Source organism: Coccinella septempunctata, chromosome 2 (assembly GCF_907165205.1).
Source record: "Coccinella septempunctata chromosome 2, icCocSept1.1, whole genome shotgun sequence".
NCBI classification, from domain to species: Eukaryota; Metazoa; Arthropoda; class Insecta; order Coleoptera; family Coccinellidae; genus Coccinella; species Coccinella septempunctata.
This window is the reverse complement of record NC_058190.1, coordinates 21,562,554-21,578,414: the sequence shown is the minus strand read 5'-3', so window position 1 is coordinate 21,578,414 and position 15,861 is coordinate 21,562,554. Positions and strand designations below refer to the sequence as shown.

Here is a 15,861-nt window from a genome sequence, read left to right as displayed (position 1 = left end):
AATGTTTCCAAGGGTTAACAACTCAGGTCTTCCTGCCCAGGAACACTATAAAAATATCATCGATACAAAATAGAACTAGTTAGAAAAACAGCATAAATATAATGAGTATAAATAAAAATATAACTAGTATAAGTCAGCTCTCCCAATAATAGCAGTTTTGTTGTCTCCTCGTCAAGTAATTTGAGTGAAGCTTCTTATGCTGAAATACAGAAATTTCTTCCGGAATAAAAAAAAAACTTAACACTGTTTCCTCGGCCTCCACATCCAACAACACAACGAGAAAATGGCATAATTATTCACTTCCTGCTAATATACTGTGTGACTTTCCCAAGATATTGAATACTTTCATTACCATTACTGGCATTAATAACGCACATTTAACACTAAAGAATCACTAGGATTAACACCACCATCAAATTAAAAACCAAAAATAATGCATTTCAATGTACGTATTTTAAATAAAAGTAAAATAATATTCCAAATGATGTGTTATTTTTGCCTACACAACACTTCACAATTTTATTTTGACATCTATCTGACAGCTGGTTGAAGTTTCAGTACCAAAGTTGACAGTTTCAGTATGAGAGGTAGACGTGGCAACGCCGGTACGGGTATGAGCATTTAGCTCCTCGTGTCAATCATGAACCGTAACAAAGAAAATGACATGCTACGCTTGCGCGTTAGAATGATGTCAGCTTCAGAGGTTAGAAACGAAATGAAGCTACGACAAACTTCCATGGATCTTGCTGACCAATTTTATATTGATCCATTATTAAAAAAATATACCATTTTATTACGAAATTTTGTTTTCAACTTGTTAAGAAAGGATCATAGAACACATTCCAACAGAAATAAATCTTAAGAAATTCGCTAAAATATCCAAAAACAGGCGAGAAGTACGCGGCATTTTTAGTCCCATAAGAAATGCATAGGGAATTCAGGGATCAGATCCACGGATGGATCGCGATTCAAATTTCCCGCCTAACCTCACTAATATGGTCTATTCCCTTATCTAGTCTTTTAACTTTCTTTCCTTTGAGGTACATATATTTAAGAGTCTTATGAAATCTCTCTAGATGCATATCAGTATTAATACCAGCAAGGAGTCTGTAAGCATATGCCCAATTTTTTATGTTATGGAGATAATTTTCTTTGAAGTAATTAATAAAATCTGTTACATCTGGATTTTGGGTAGGATGGGACTAGAGGGAGAGATCTAGCTCTATGAGCTTGCTTGTGTGCTACAATAGACCGCTTGGTCGCAGTGGCAGGTTTGGGTTTTTCCGTCCAACACACCCAGCAATCAGTAATCATCAGTACATCTGGATCATCACATTGGTTTAGGAAATTGAACAGCTTTCTACGTAAAGCTTGTTGATCTATCTCATGTAAAATACTATGCAACTGGTTATGAACTTCATTCTGAAATAGTAGTGAAAATATGATGACTAAATTTTAGAAGAATACCTACCTACCGATTGGTAACTACCACTACCAGAAGATCTTCACCGTGGATCTTCTGATGGTTCGTGAAATTATTTTTATCACTAAAGTTCTTTCCACAATGGCAGTTATAATTATATTTCGCTGCATTTTTGTACAAGTTAGGAGCGATTTCAGTAGTTTCATCTCTGTGAAAATTCCTGGAGTGTCAAACTTGATATGTTGTAATTGGAAAACACCTTGCCGCATTCATAACACAGATTATTCATTTCTGCAGATTCTTCTTCTTCTTCGCGTACCATCTCCTAACGGAGGTTGGCTACCAACATAGCTATGCGCACTTTATTTGCAGCTGCACGGAACAGTTCGTTGGAAGTCATTGAAAACCATTCTCTGAGATTTCTCAACCATGATGTTCTTCTTCTACCCTGACAACGCCTTCCCTGAATTTTTCCTCCCATAATATTCTGCAGCAATTGATATTTGGGACCTCTTATTATGTGTGCAAAATATTCTAGTTTTCTTCTCTTTATATACGAAAATCCGCTTTGCGTTAATTTAATTAAATTTGAATTTTGACATTCAGGAACATATGACCGCGCACATCATAACTCCCACTTCCCACTACAGATGGCAGCACAGCAGGGATAAATGACAAATGAAGGTTCATTTATGGAGAGTAGAGAGAAGGAGAACGATCGCTGCTTTGAGACCACAGATTTTTTGTCCCCTAAAATATGTACCAATAGTAGTAGTTCATGTTTTTGCCAACAGTCGCGCTGGCCATCACGAGAGTGCGAAATTTTGTTTACACAAATCAAATTGTAGTTGGCTCGTTGGCTGAGTGAACTGTTTCCCTGGTGACAGATGATAGGAATATTATTATTGTCGATTTTTGATAACAAGAGAACAACATATGACCATGGTGAAATGTTGAAGCGTGCGCTAGTATAAGAGTGTTTTGGCATCGGAAAGAAAAGGAGAAGAGATAAAATTTCCGAGAGCATTTTTGAGAGAAAATTGGAAAAAACCTTATCTCAAGAATCAACTCCCAATCAATTTGTGTGTCAAGAGCACTTTTGCGATGAAGATATCAAAAAGATGATGGATTCATTATAAACGAAATCGAAATTGTCATCCCTCGTGAGAAGTTGACTCTTCTGAATAAGAATATTTAACCAATAAAACTACATGGTTCAGAAGTAAATATTCTTGAAGAATTTTGTTGGCATAACATAATATATGGTTTATATCGGTTCTCAGCTGAGTATTGGCAAAAGAATCTACTCTAATACCTAAGTGATAAATCTGAGACTGCTACCTTTTGTTGTCTTGATGTGTACTGCTCCTCACTACGGATTTATATAATTTTGAAGATTAGTAAACCAACTAACATAGCTGCTTTCAATAAACAATGATAAACAAAAGTAGGTACAATTTTTTTGATCAGTGATTTCTTTTGAATTTCATTGATTTCGACTTGCATTTTATTGCATATAATTCAGAGAACTCATATTCAATATAGATTTGAAGAAAGGTATTTGAAAAATCATCAGAAAAACCACGATGACACATAACCTTAAATAAAATGAAGGCTGTTCATTTCAAATTGACGCTTGAATCCCCACTCCTTATCGATACCCGTTGTAATCGCAGCGACACCTATTTTCCCCGTTTTTGGAGACACATTTTTAGTACGGCGATCGTTCTCCTTCTCTCTACTCTCCATAGGTTCATTTGTAAAGCACAGGAAATAGACGCTAGTGTCCAAAGAGCTTTGCTATGCTATGGACATTGAACTAAACTTTCTTTAGTTCAATGGCTATGGAGTACTCCCAGAGAAGGGGAATATTGAAGGGAAACTGAGCCCTTCCACAGATTACAGAGTATATCTCTGATGTATGCAAGGAGTTAGGTTAGGTCTCTATAATCTATGAACCTAACCATGTTTTTATTCGGTGACGTTTACGTTAAACATTTAAAATTTCAAATGAACTTGAATGGACGATTCAATTAATTTCAATATTTAATGAAAGAAGTGATTATTTTCTAGCAATTAATTTCGAAAGCAAATGAATCTTGCCATTTTAACCAAGACTCAGTTATGGAAACATTTGATAGTGTCTATGAAGAAGAAATAAAATGTATTTTAGAAGAATTACAAAATGTTACCCACTTGCCTGGACCAATATATCAGAGTAACGATACCATAAATAAATTTTGAATCGATTCTATTGATTTTTTTTACAGAGTTACTTCGTTTCAAAGCTGAAATATTAATAGATAAATCTGATGAAGAATTACTAATGATACTCCATTTGGTTGAGTCTCACATACCAGGACTAAGATTGAGAGCTACTGTTGAATGTGATTCGAATATATATGAAGAAAAATCTCACAGGTCTTTTATGAAAAAAGACTATTTGAATCCATTTTCATGTGTGAAATCAGATGTTCAAATTTTACTTGAAAGAGTAGTTGAATTGCCAAAAGGTGTTAATTATTCAGATTACAATTCATTTAAGATTTATGGCTTTTAACAATGATAAAGTTTTTTTTAGGAATAGACGTCATTCAAAAATTTAGTGATATAAAACAAATATAGATAAATCTATAGATGATATTTCAATTAGAAGTAAAAGGGTTTAAGTACACATATTTTAAAGAACCATTGAGGTGCAGAATATCACCTAAAAGATATTTTAATTAAGAATAATTTTTTTCCTTCAACGGTGTTTTTGTATGTAGAAAATTATGGTATTAGTATTGATATATAATTTTCAAACTTACTCTTTGGTCTTTGAAGGTTTACTTATATTAAGCTAATTATTTCAGAACAACAAAAAACGCACTTGAACTTTTTCACTTCCTACAATTCAAAAGGAGCTTGGCTTTCAACATGTTAAATATCTTTTTAGTGACTAATTTCATAAATCAAATCTAAGGTTCTTTCGAATGAGAATAATTCAAAAACTACCCAACAACGCTGTAGGAATGCTAAATGAAATAATGATTAGGGAATTTTAAAATACATTCGAAAATGTAATAATATATGGGGCATATCATATTTATTTAATATATGGGGTGTGCCATTTGAAATAAACAAATTAAAATTCATTTCCAGTATAACTGAATGTAATCATTCCTTGCAAATATTTGGAAGGTGAAGGTTCATATGCATGATATCTTTGTACTAAATTTCACACAGATTAAATATATATTTCTTTTTAAAGATCTATGCATATAAACTTTCAAGCAAATAAAGGCCATTGAATTAAATTGAATATTGAATCTGTGAAATAATGTCTGGTTTTTTATTTTTTTTAGAATGGACAGTGATACAACTAACTCCACGCTTTTCTTCCAAAAATATTTTTGCAATAAATTCAGATGATCTCACATTGAGTGGTGTTCATATAACAGTTTTTAATTGTGGAGAAAAAAATGAAAATCCTTATTGTGTTACTCTACCAGCTGGTAATGCATTTTCAATTATGGGAGATATGAGGAAATTGAAAAATAATTTGAAGGAAATCTATTCTATTCCTTATAAAAAAGTTACTGAAGTTATGAGTACAAAAAGTAAGAAAATGTACCATAAGAGAAGATTAGAAATGGAAGATGTATTGGAGGTGAGATCATTTGCAAATTCAACATACTAATTCATTTAACACGTTGACTGTCCCCATTCTAATTTTTTTTCACCCCCCTACGTCCAACACATTTATCCGAAGAGAAGGGTTACTTTTGAGTGATAAAATATATATTCTATGAAAAAATTAATTCCGCAGCCATTTAAGGAAGTGTTCTTGTTCAAAATCTTGAAGTCCATTGGAAGGCTTGATGCTGACGTTTCTTGAATCATGTATGATTAATTATGATTGAGGTTATCAATACATATTTCTACAAGACGTTCAGCCCATATGAACCGACCACACTGCAGCGTTCATGAAAAGTAACCATATTTATCTTGAACGTTAAATGAATCACATACGACTCATGGACTCCTGGCGAAAATCTTTATGTATCATATGTGATTCATGGGACAGTCAACGTGTTAATTATTTTGCATAGGCTTAAAAATAGTCTTTCAATTGTATATTATTCAACTGATCATCGTGTGGACGACCCCGATCGACAGCCTGACGATAAATGGGCCCAATACATTATCAGTTTAACTGATACGTCAGACTGTCTATAGGAATAGTCCACACATTGATCAGTTTATCTGAAGATCCAACTGCAGTTGGCGCGTACTGAAGGTGTGTGGGCGCCGTACAGCCAAAGATTATCTTTGGTACAGACAAGGAACTGGACAGAAATCGGCAATAGGTACACATGCGTCGGATCGTGATCTCAGATGATCCCTACTATGCACTGTCAGTTGGCCTGCAGGCTCTGAACTCATAGTGTGTGCTATCATGCTTTGGCCTTTTTGATATTGCAAGAAGAAATTGACATAATAAATAACCAAGATTCATAAAGCACTAGAAATTCTGCTGATCAATTATTTCGAAATAGCAGCAGCGAAAAAGCATTTAAACTATTTATCCATAGACATCTGCTCGACGAAGAATTACAATTTAAAGCATATTTTAGCATTGTAAGGCAGCATTTCTCGTTTCTCCTCGATCTTGTTGATGAATATTAAAATGTGGAACCATGTAATCGTGAACGATTTCCTATTTTGCCACCATAAAAACGTGGCCTAACATTGAGTTAAATGAATACTGGGTGTTTCACGAATAAACAGACAAATGAAAACCGTGAATAGGGGGCATTGAGCTGAGTTCTAGAACACCCCATATAGGTGCGTTCGGTTCTCCGTTTTCGTTATACAGGGGGTTTCCGAAATTTGTCAAATTTTCGTTTGGCTATAACTCCCGAAATTCTCGATCGATTCGATTGGAAATTTATATTTAGTTTAAACTTGTTAGTTCAATGAAACAGAGCATTAAAATTTGACAAAAATTAGGACCGGGCTAAGTGAGGCTTTATTTAACTTCAAATCTATGATGATGATTGTCTCAAAATAAATTATTCATTGGCGGGTTGCCTACCTGTGGATCATGTTCTATAAATAATTATTTGTGGTCAGACGACTCTAAGGAATAGAGCACTAAATGAAAACGGATTTAGAAATTCTTAATTGCAACAAATATTCTGTTGAATGTATTAATCAATTATACCATTTTTGGTCATTCAATATGATAAAATCTTTTATAATTGATAATACATAAATATGGAAGGAAAAACTAAGCCATCTTGAAACTAATAATTGAAACTAGGTGTTCAAAATTATTTTCTCCACTTTCTTTACACTTTTTAGTCCTCTTTATGAGACTCATAACTTCTTGTTTTATTACATGAGGTTTTTTACGAATTTCATCGCAAGCAGCATTTAGTCGATTTAATAACCAGATATGCCATAAATATCAAAAACAAATGCAAGCCATATATTGAGAACGAAAACAGTCAGTTTAACATTTCCAAATCTATTTTTATGCATCGCGTTATGCAGGTCGTTTTTCATGAGTTGGAATTTGAATATAGCCTCAATGAGTCCGATCCTGAGTTTTGTCAAATTTTAATGTTCTGTTTTATTGAAAGTAACAGCTTTAACCTGATGAAGGATTTTCAGTCGAGTCGACGGAAAATATCAGGAGGTATAGCGAAACGAAAATTCGGGAACCCCCTGTATATCGTACCCAAGACACACATATAATGTGTTTCTGAACCATTTATGCACGTTGTCTGTAATAATTTTTGGTCTGAGATTTTCACTTTTTTAGTTGTAAATAATTTTTTTAAATTCTTTCAGTGTTTATTGAGAGAAATTGAAGATACCTGGCTTGGAGCTTGGAAATGTTTATTAATAGGAAAGTACGAAGATAATTTGCTGGAAATCAACATACGTGAATTAGTTAACGTATTTTTAAAGGAACAGTAAGTAAAGAAAATTATTTTTGTAGATTTTTTTGGTATTTTGTTCAGAACCTTCCAGAGCTAGTCAGAAAAAGAGCATATAGATTTGAATGCTGAAATGCTGTGAAAACCTTGATTGATGCTCCACTATGGCATAGTTTGGCAGTTCATAAAATCTTTCATTTTCATCATTGTTTTTCGCTTAGAGCCCCGTTATATTTCTTTAGGTGCCATTATAACTAATTCTTTTTTGACCAGTAGTAGTACCACAACCGAACGACCCTTATCTCTTAATCGAGTAGGTGAAATTGGTACCACAGATGATCGATTTCCCTTCTTCAAACATTTTGTTGACACGAAAAGTGTCAGGTATAATTGAATTGCCGACAAAGCCTCTATCGAATCCGACATCGATAATTGCTTGATAGATTGTCTATTGATCGTGGTACCATTGCAGGTCTACTTACGAATTGTACCCGACCACAATATGCAGTATGGAAATTTGAAGTATCAAGCAAAAACATAAATCAGGCTATCTTCGGATAAAATGAGGGAGCGGTCCTGTTCTGGTTACGAGAACGTTATTCGAGAACGGAATCGCTCTCTTGTGTCGGAAACGACTCCGAAATACCCGAAAAACGCTAATGAAAATCCTAAAAATTCGACCCCTGAACATTTATCGTTGGTGGGCAGATTTATTTCTTAATAATTTCTATAGCCTCAGACTAATTATAATTATTCTTAATAATTTCTATATGCATGTGGAAAGTTATAATTGTTATTGTATTTTACATTGTTATTTTTTCCATTGTTATAGTTGTAATTGTTGTTCATATTGTTAGAATTATGATTTAGGTGAAAATAAGTAGGCTCTAGGAAAGTTGTCAATTTAGACGGAGATAAAGAAAAACGTTGAAATTCAGTTTGTCGAAAAATTGTTAAAAAGAGTTCAAAGATAACGATAGTAGACAAGCACACACGCTACGCTCGATGCTGTACTGATTGCTGGGTGTGTTGGATGGATAAACCAAACCTGCCACTGCTACCAACCGGTCTATTGTAGCACACAGGCAAGCTCATAGAGCTAGATCTCTCTCTCCAGTCCCATCCTACTCAAAAAAGAGATTATGTCGGAGGGGAAGTGATTCTTGATTCTTGAGTTCCTCAAGAACCATCTTCGGAGAACCAAATACTCCAAGTCTGACCCTGTCTGCCGCCGGGCAGTCACAGAGGATGTGCTCAATCGTTTCGTCCTCCTCTAAGCAGAATCTGCAGAGCGGGTCATTGAAGATGCTAAGTTTTTTAAGATGGGCTCTGAGTCTACAATGTCCAGATTGGTTCTAGAAAATCCTAACTAACGACTGGTGTATGGGCTGGGAGGCACTAAAATAGCCCTGTCCGAGTGACGCAGTCCAGGACGGTTGCGCCAGTACTCCAGCACCTTATGCCTTATCCAGCTGTTGTTCCGTTCCCTGATTAAGGAATTGGAAATTCCTATACTTGGTTCCGGGCCAATAAGCGCTGATGTTGCGCCTTCTCTGGCTAGAGCATCCGATACTTCGTTGCCTCTGTGGTCTGTGTAATGTCTTCATTTCAACATCCTAACACAAACAGAAACGGAGATAATGACCAAAGTTGAAATCGCCCAAATTTAAATTTTGGCTTATTACTTAAAAACAAAAGAAGATGGAGGAATGCAGTTGATGGTATTATTAGTTTCTCAAAAAAAGACGATATGAATGGTACATTCATTTTCCTCTATCTCGTTGGGTTAAAAAGTTGTAGTTCAGGTATCACCAATTTTGCCCACCTGTACACCCCCAATACTAAGTCATTTAATTATGCGCCATTACAAAACTCTTACTGATTTTTGTCGCCAGTTCTCGGATTATTAATTACATTATATTATATTAATGGTCGCTTAACATGTTTCTGCTTTGAAAAGTTCTTAAAAATGGTCGGAATTTCGTGAGTATTATGCATATATTCATCACGCAAATTCAAGAAAATTATCAAATATACGTGTAAAATTGTTGTCAAGTAACAATTCACAATGATATCTTGGGATTTGTTATGTGAAACTGAAACTATCGGATATTCGTAAGAAAAAAACATTAAATAAGAGGCACATCTGATTTTTATAGTTATCCGAATAAAATTCCAACAAAAATTAGTCAAGTTTAAGGAAATTTGTCTCATTGGTATTTACGCTCCATCGATACGTTTACGGCCAAGGCCGGCAGATGGTACCTGAACTGTAACGAGTGGTCGAGAGGAAAGTTTCGTCCTATCGGCGGCGCTTTCGTCGTCGTAGTTCGCTTCGAGATGAGCGCATGTTTTTATATACTGACTTATTAGATGATGTGGGGTTTGAATTGAAGCAGCGTATTTGAAAGGAGTTCCATAATCCATGGATTTTTTCAGTTTTTATGAAATTGATTGAGAGCTATGTAATATTTAGAATTTCTATAAATTATGTACATAGGTAATTTGACAGAAGTGAGAATTTACATCCTTGCTAGTCTGGATTTTTGGGTCGGCACTGTCGATTCTAACTCATATGCCCAGTTGCAGGAACGTCGGTTAAGATTTAATGCTCCATTAAAGTTGTAATCCATCAGTATTTACTTCAAAAATTACAGGTTTAAACTTTAATGGGACATTAAATCTCAATGGAGGCAACAAGGCCATAAAGCATTTATTAATTTTGTTGAATAAGAACCATTATTTTTTGAAGACATCGGCCCAAAAATTTTCTGGCTCATTAATACAGATATGATAATAAATTGTGTTTATATGTAAATATTTGTATTAACAAAAAGTCAATTTTTTTAATTGAGTATTGTGGTTAGCTCTAGTGTATTCGTTTTTTCCTTGTTTTTGGTGGGTATTTGGGTCATAATTGTTTTTGAAATTTGCGTTTCGCTCAAATCAAAGTTATGGCAATAAACAAGTTATCTGGAATTATCCCAGTAAAACGAATTGTTTGTATAGAGTTCAACAGTGATTTGGAGCTTCTACTAATGAAGCAGCACAATGATTTCAGATTCAAATATGAATCAAAGTAAACCTGTAATTCAAATAAGCTAAAAGATTTCGTTTTCCGTTTCCCTGAATGTAATACTATTTGTTCAACTAATTTCTCAGATCTCATGAATCATCATCAAAGAAAGTGCAGAACATACTGGTACAAACAGCGAAATATATGCTTAGCACTACTGAAGATGAATCATCGATAGATAAATACATGGCCACAGTTCTAGAGTATTGTTTTCCTGGTGAAAATCTCAAAAGTTCTTGGAATACCTTCTGGAACCATCATCGAATTGATATTCAAAACAAAGGAAGGCATCCTGTTATTCTAATTATTGATGAGGTAAGAATTCTTATATTGTAATGATTCGTAGGTGAAGCCTTAATAATATATTCTGGAAGTTCTGGGAGATTCTACAAGTTTATTGAAAGCATTCGAAATGTACAAACAAAAAATACTCATTTTATGTTTATTTCCATAGTTTGACCTAAGGGGCTTTTCAGTCGAGTGCGTAATACTCAGTTGGTTGATGCACGGAGCTCCACGTCTGTGTGCTTAAAGGTGTGGTTTCGGGCTGCATGCAGTGGCTGCACACAACTACCAAGAAGCAGCTGTCAAATTTCGTCTGTCGATGCGACGGACGCAGCAGTCACATTCTGCAGTCACTGCATGCCATACCATACCTTTAGGAAAAACGCGTTCTGGAACGGTCAAAATCAAAAGTGGTGCAATTCCAGGCCCCAAGCGACAAGACGACTGATAATTGAAATTTGGTTGGAGTCTGCATTGAAAACAGCATTAATCTGCTAAAATGCTATTTGTATAGAACCTCCCATATCGTTTCCCTCCCAAGCGTCTTTCTCTCTAAAGTACCCTTGTTGTTCGAAATAGTATTCCAGTCTTCTCCTTCGCCGTCTGATGGCTCCGGTTCAAACCAATATTTTCGTTTCCGTTCTATCGAAAATGACCTCCAGCATGTTTGGAACTATTCACCACTTGAGTTGATCTAGACCACAATCCGACTTTGGTACAGCTAGCTTCTCCACCTTTAGCTTTGAGAGTTCACTCCTCAGGTTCCACAAGGTATCCCACATACCTCTAGTTAGGTTTGTTATCGGCGAATCTCCTGGTTACCAGGTAAAAGGTAATTACGGGCATCAGCTAGAGCTCTGGTACACGGCTGATGATCAGAGACCACTTTGGTCAAATATTTTCCTACAGTTCGATTAATCCTTTCGACCATACCTATTGGTGAAGGGAAGGGCTGTTGTCCTCGTCTTATTGATTCCGAGCAATTCGCATACATTCTGGAACAGGCTGGACTCGAAGTTCCGTCCTTGATCGGAATATAGCTCGAGTGGCACACCAAACCGGCTAAACATCCCTCTTATCAGCACATCCGCCACTGCCGAGGCCTCTTGGTTTGGGATGGTATAAGCCTAACCTAAATGGGACGTGCACTACCACGTCACGTCAGAACAATTTGAACGCTCCCACGCAAAATCGTATGTTATATTTTTGAATCATCCGCATTGGTCCCACGTCACGTCACGTCAGTGTAATCTGTAACCTTGTCACAGGCTGTGACTTCCCGGTGTGAAAATGGCTAACCTTTCTTCGTTCCAATTTCGTCTAGGTGGGAGGTCATAAAGTAAATCGGCTGAATGAGCTGAATAAGACCGGAACTATAGTCAGCATCTCATCCTCCTCGACGGAATGGTCCTTCTGTTTGGACTATACTATACTATTCTATGAGAGGCGCGCGAAACGAGATTCTTCGCCTCATAATCGAGGGAAAAATTGAGGGTAAACGTTCTGTTGGTCGAAGGCAGAATTCGTGGTTGAGGGATCTGCGTAGATGGCTCGGACGGACTTCGACAAAGATTTTCAGAGCTGCGGTTTCCCGTACAGCGATAGCCATTTGGATCGCCAACCTCCATAGGGAAACGGTGTCCTAAGAAGAAGAAAAATCAAAATAATACTATACTATATTATTTTGATTCTCAGTAGGTACCGAAGTAACCCTCAGAAGCCCCGTGAGCTTTTGCGAATTCGGAGAACCAGTTATGTTCTGTGTAGGCTTTGTTACTGTGTCCTTACGCCACAGCACTGTTAATTTTAACCCAACAGTAAATGGTGGCCCGTACCTGTATCGAATGGAAAATTTATTCCCTAGCCCGGACTCAGTACCTTGCGGTTGCAATTTACTGAGCCGACGCTCTAACCACCAAGCTACGGACACTATAGACTGATATTGGTTGACTAGTTTCATTTAGATCGTAGCATTTGGTGATTTTGGTATCAATGTATTTTATGTACCTGAATTAATTTCGTTTTTATTTAGAGTTTTGCTACCTACCTTTACAGAATCAAACCGCCAATCGAATGTTCATCAAGAATCTGAGGAAAATTTCGAGCTTATTTTAGGCTCATTTATTATCTAGTGAAAAATTTTCTACTATCCAATTGTTCGAGAATTCCGCTAGCTCAAACAATTGATGATGTATATCAAGAAAATTGGCAGTGGGTACAACCATGAGCCTAAAATTATCCCAAAATTATGGTGTAATAATTGAAAATTAACTACTCTTATATTTTGCAAGATGTCAGACCGATACCGTTTAACTGTTCCAGGCTTTTCTTAAACACGTTATGTGGAAATGACAAACCCTATAGACTATTTAATTTTTTTTTTCAATTACAGGCTTTGGACGCTTTTCCTTGGGAAATGATTTCAACGTTGAATGGACAACCATCTTCACGAATGTCTTCACTTCATCTACTGTATGCTATGTATAAAGCTCATGAGGATTCTATAATAGGAGGATACAAAATTATATCTTCTTGTAATGGCAATTTTATATTAAATCCTGGCTTGGATTTACAACTTATGGAAAAGAGACTGAAGACTTTTTTCGATTATTGGTTACCAGAGTGGAACGGTATGGCGGGTAAAACACCCAGTTCCAAGGAATTTTTGGATGCACTCACTGCTACAGAAATTTTTTGGTAGGCTGAAATAAAATAATTATTTAATATGTGTTTTTCAAATTATTCATTAGTTACAGTGGTCATGGATCCGGTGCACAGTATTGTTCCTCAGAGAAAATTCAAAAAGAGAAGATCGACTCTGTTGTTTTTCTTTTTGGATGTGGGAGTACTCAGTTGGTTGAACAAGGACCATCGATAGAAATGTATGGTACTAGTCAAATGTACTCATTAGCTGCTTGGTTAGTTCAAAAATTTCATGCTCAGTTTTATATTGAAAATATAACTAAACAGGTTGACCCATTAAAGATCCACTGAAATAACTCCTTAGGAAGAGCCCGATCCTTAAAATGTGTCAAATGAAAGTTTCTCGTCGAATGCAGACATTTAATCTGATCTTGGAATTAGGTTTCAAGGTCAAGTGCCTCAAGTGGATTTTTTAATAGGTAATATACACATAGAATATCATTCTTCCTGAAAAACTAGAAGCATTTTGTCTCTTTCGTTATGCCAAAAAATGAATTGTGGTGGAGATATGAAGTATTTTATGCTACAAATAGATATTATGAAAATCTTACTACACACTTTGCTGAGCATATGTGATAATACAAATCAAAAATAACTATTTCAATTGAAAGATGCAAACAAAAGTTATATTAATAGCACATTTCATTCAATTAGATACTCAAAAATTTACCCATGATTAGCAATACAGTTCAAGATCTTCTGTTCAAAGCTTCGGATAGTTGACAAGAGCACATGCTTAAATATCTACATTTGATGTCCTCCTAAAGGCTAAGAAACTTTCATTTAAAACATATTTGTATATTTTCTATTCAAAAAATCTTCCTGACCTTGTAATCGAACTCCAAGGTCAGGTTAAATGTCTGCATTTGATGTGTCTCTGAACACTAAGGCCCGGTTGCTAGGTTCAGGATTAAGCCGAGATTCAAGTTGATCCTAGGTTTACCAGACAGAATTGTACGGAAATGTCAAAATGAATCTAGGATCAACATTAATTCCGAACTGACCAACCAGGCCTAAGAAACTTCCATATGAAATCTTTTTTGAGCCAGTCTCCTCCCAATGAGTTTCTCAGTGGATTTTTTAAATGGGTCACCCTGTATATATGTTATTGAAATTCGTACTTCTAGCCCTTGTTTAATTGGTATGCTGTGGGTTGTAACTGATATAGACACCGATGTTTTAACTACTAATCTTTTGAGTACGTGGATACCAAATGCAAATAAAACATCTTGGCAACTTGTAAATGAAAGAGAATGGATAGATAAAGGCATTGGTGAGTAACATAAATATCTTAACACTTTAGTTATTATAGTTGGAATGAATTAATTACAACCCTAACTTTTTGTGACAGAAATTAATAGGTTTTCGTTGCTGAGGATATGTTTATTGATAAGTTTTTTATGAACCTTTTTTTATTGTAGGCATGAGTTGTTTAAACTTACTGAATTGAAATTTTTACTTTTTTTATGTATTTTGAGCTCAATGACATACAATTTAAGAGTGATTGTTTTTTTTGAAGTGTTATCCAAAACATGCCCTTTTTGTAGTAATTGATTAATTACATCTGAAGTAAAAATCACAATTAAACAAAAATAAATGATCATGCAATTGATACTTTCTTTATTCATTGAATGAATTTTGAATTTCAAAGATTGATATTGCTCAGAAAAATCGAGCAGGAAATGTTAACATTATCCATCATAGTGGAGAGCTAGGTAATAAATGTATGTTCATTTTTCAGTTTCCATAGATGCCATGGAATCAAAGGAAATATTGAATGAACCTAATCTACTGAAAGCATTATGTTTAGCCAAAAATAAAATGAAACACAATTGTAATAAAGCAGCAGTTGTAGCTAGAGGAATTCCGGTCAAATTGAAGATATTGTTATAAGGCATCTATTTTTTCATCATAAACCTGCCTCTCTTATATTGTAAATAATTTTGAATTGAAGTTTAATAAATTGTTTTCCAAAAATGATCTCATTCAAGTGTACAGAGCATTTCATGGATGCTAATAATAATCAGATTGAAGATGTTAATGTGTGCATCTGTACAGGGTGGGCAAATTTCGATGTTTTAGCACTACAGCTTTTGAACCAGAGGAGATGGACAAAATCTGATACCCCATTCTCGTTCTCTTTTTCTGAGAAACTAACAAGAGTAGTAGTCATTTTTGGCCACCTTCTTTTGTTTTCGAGTTATAAGCGAAAATTGGAAAAATGGCGATTTCGAAATGAATTTATATCTCCGCTAATACTGATGATAGAGCTCTGAAACTAAAACATTATACAGGCACTTTTTTGAGTAGAATCCAGTGGCGTGCTTGCCTTTCTAGCAGGATTTTTAATTACGAAGCTATGACCCAGAGTTATGTTTTTTTAAATGGGAACACTAGATTTCTGTGCAATTTTTTGAAAGCTTAATTTTTACTGATTTCAAAAA

General features: G+C 35.3%; 1 protein-coding gene across 1 annotated transcript; it reads left to right on the top strand.

The window, feature by feature from the left end:
• Positions 1 to 3,384: 3,384 nt before the first annotated feature.
• On the top strand, positions 3,385 to 15,397 carry LOC123308028 (separin). The gene is made up of 9 exons (XM_044890548.1): positions 3,385 to 3,641; positions 3,694 to 3,936; positions 4,771 to 5,075; positions 7,265 to 7,389; positions 10,516 to 10,744; positions 13,107 to 13,411; positions 13,465 to 13,632; positions 14,545 to 14,690; positions 15,159 to 15,397. Exons 1-9 carry the CDS (start codon positions 3,548 to 3,550, stop codon positions 15,308 to 15,310), a joined length of 1,767 nt encoding a protein of 588 aa, XP_044746483.1. The 5' UTR covers positions 3,385 to 3,547; the 3' UTR covers positions 15,311 to 15,397.
• Positions 15,398 to 15,861: the final 464 nt, after the last annotated feature.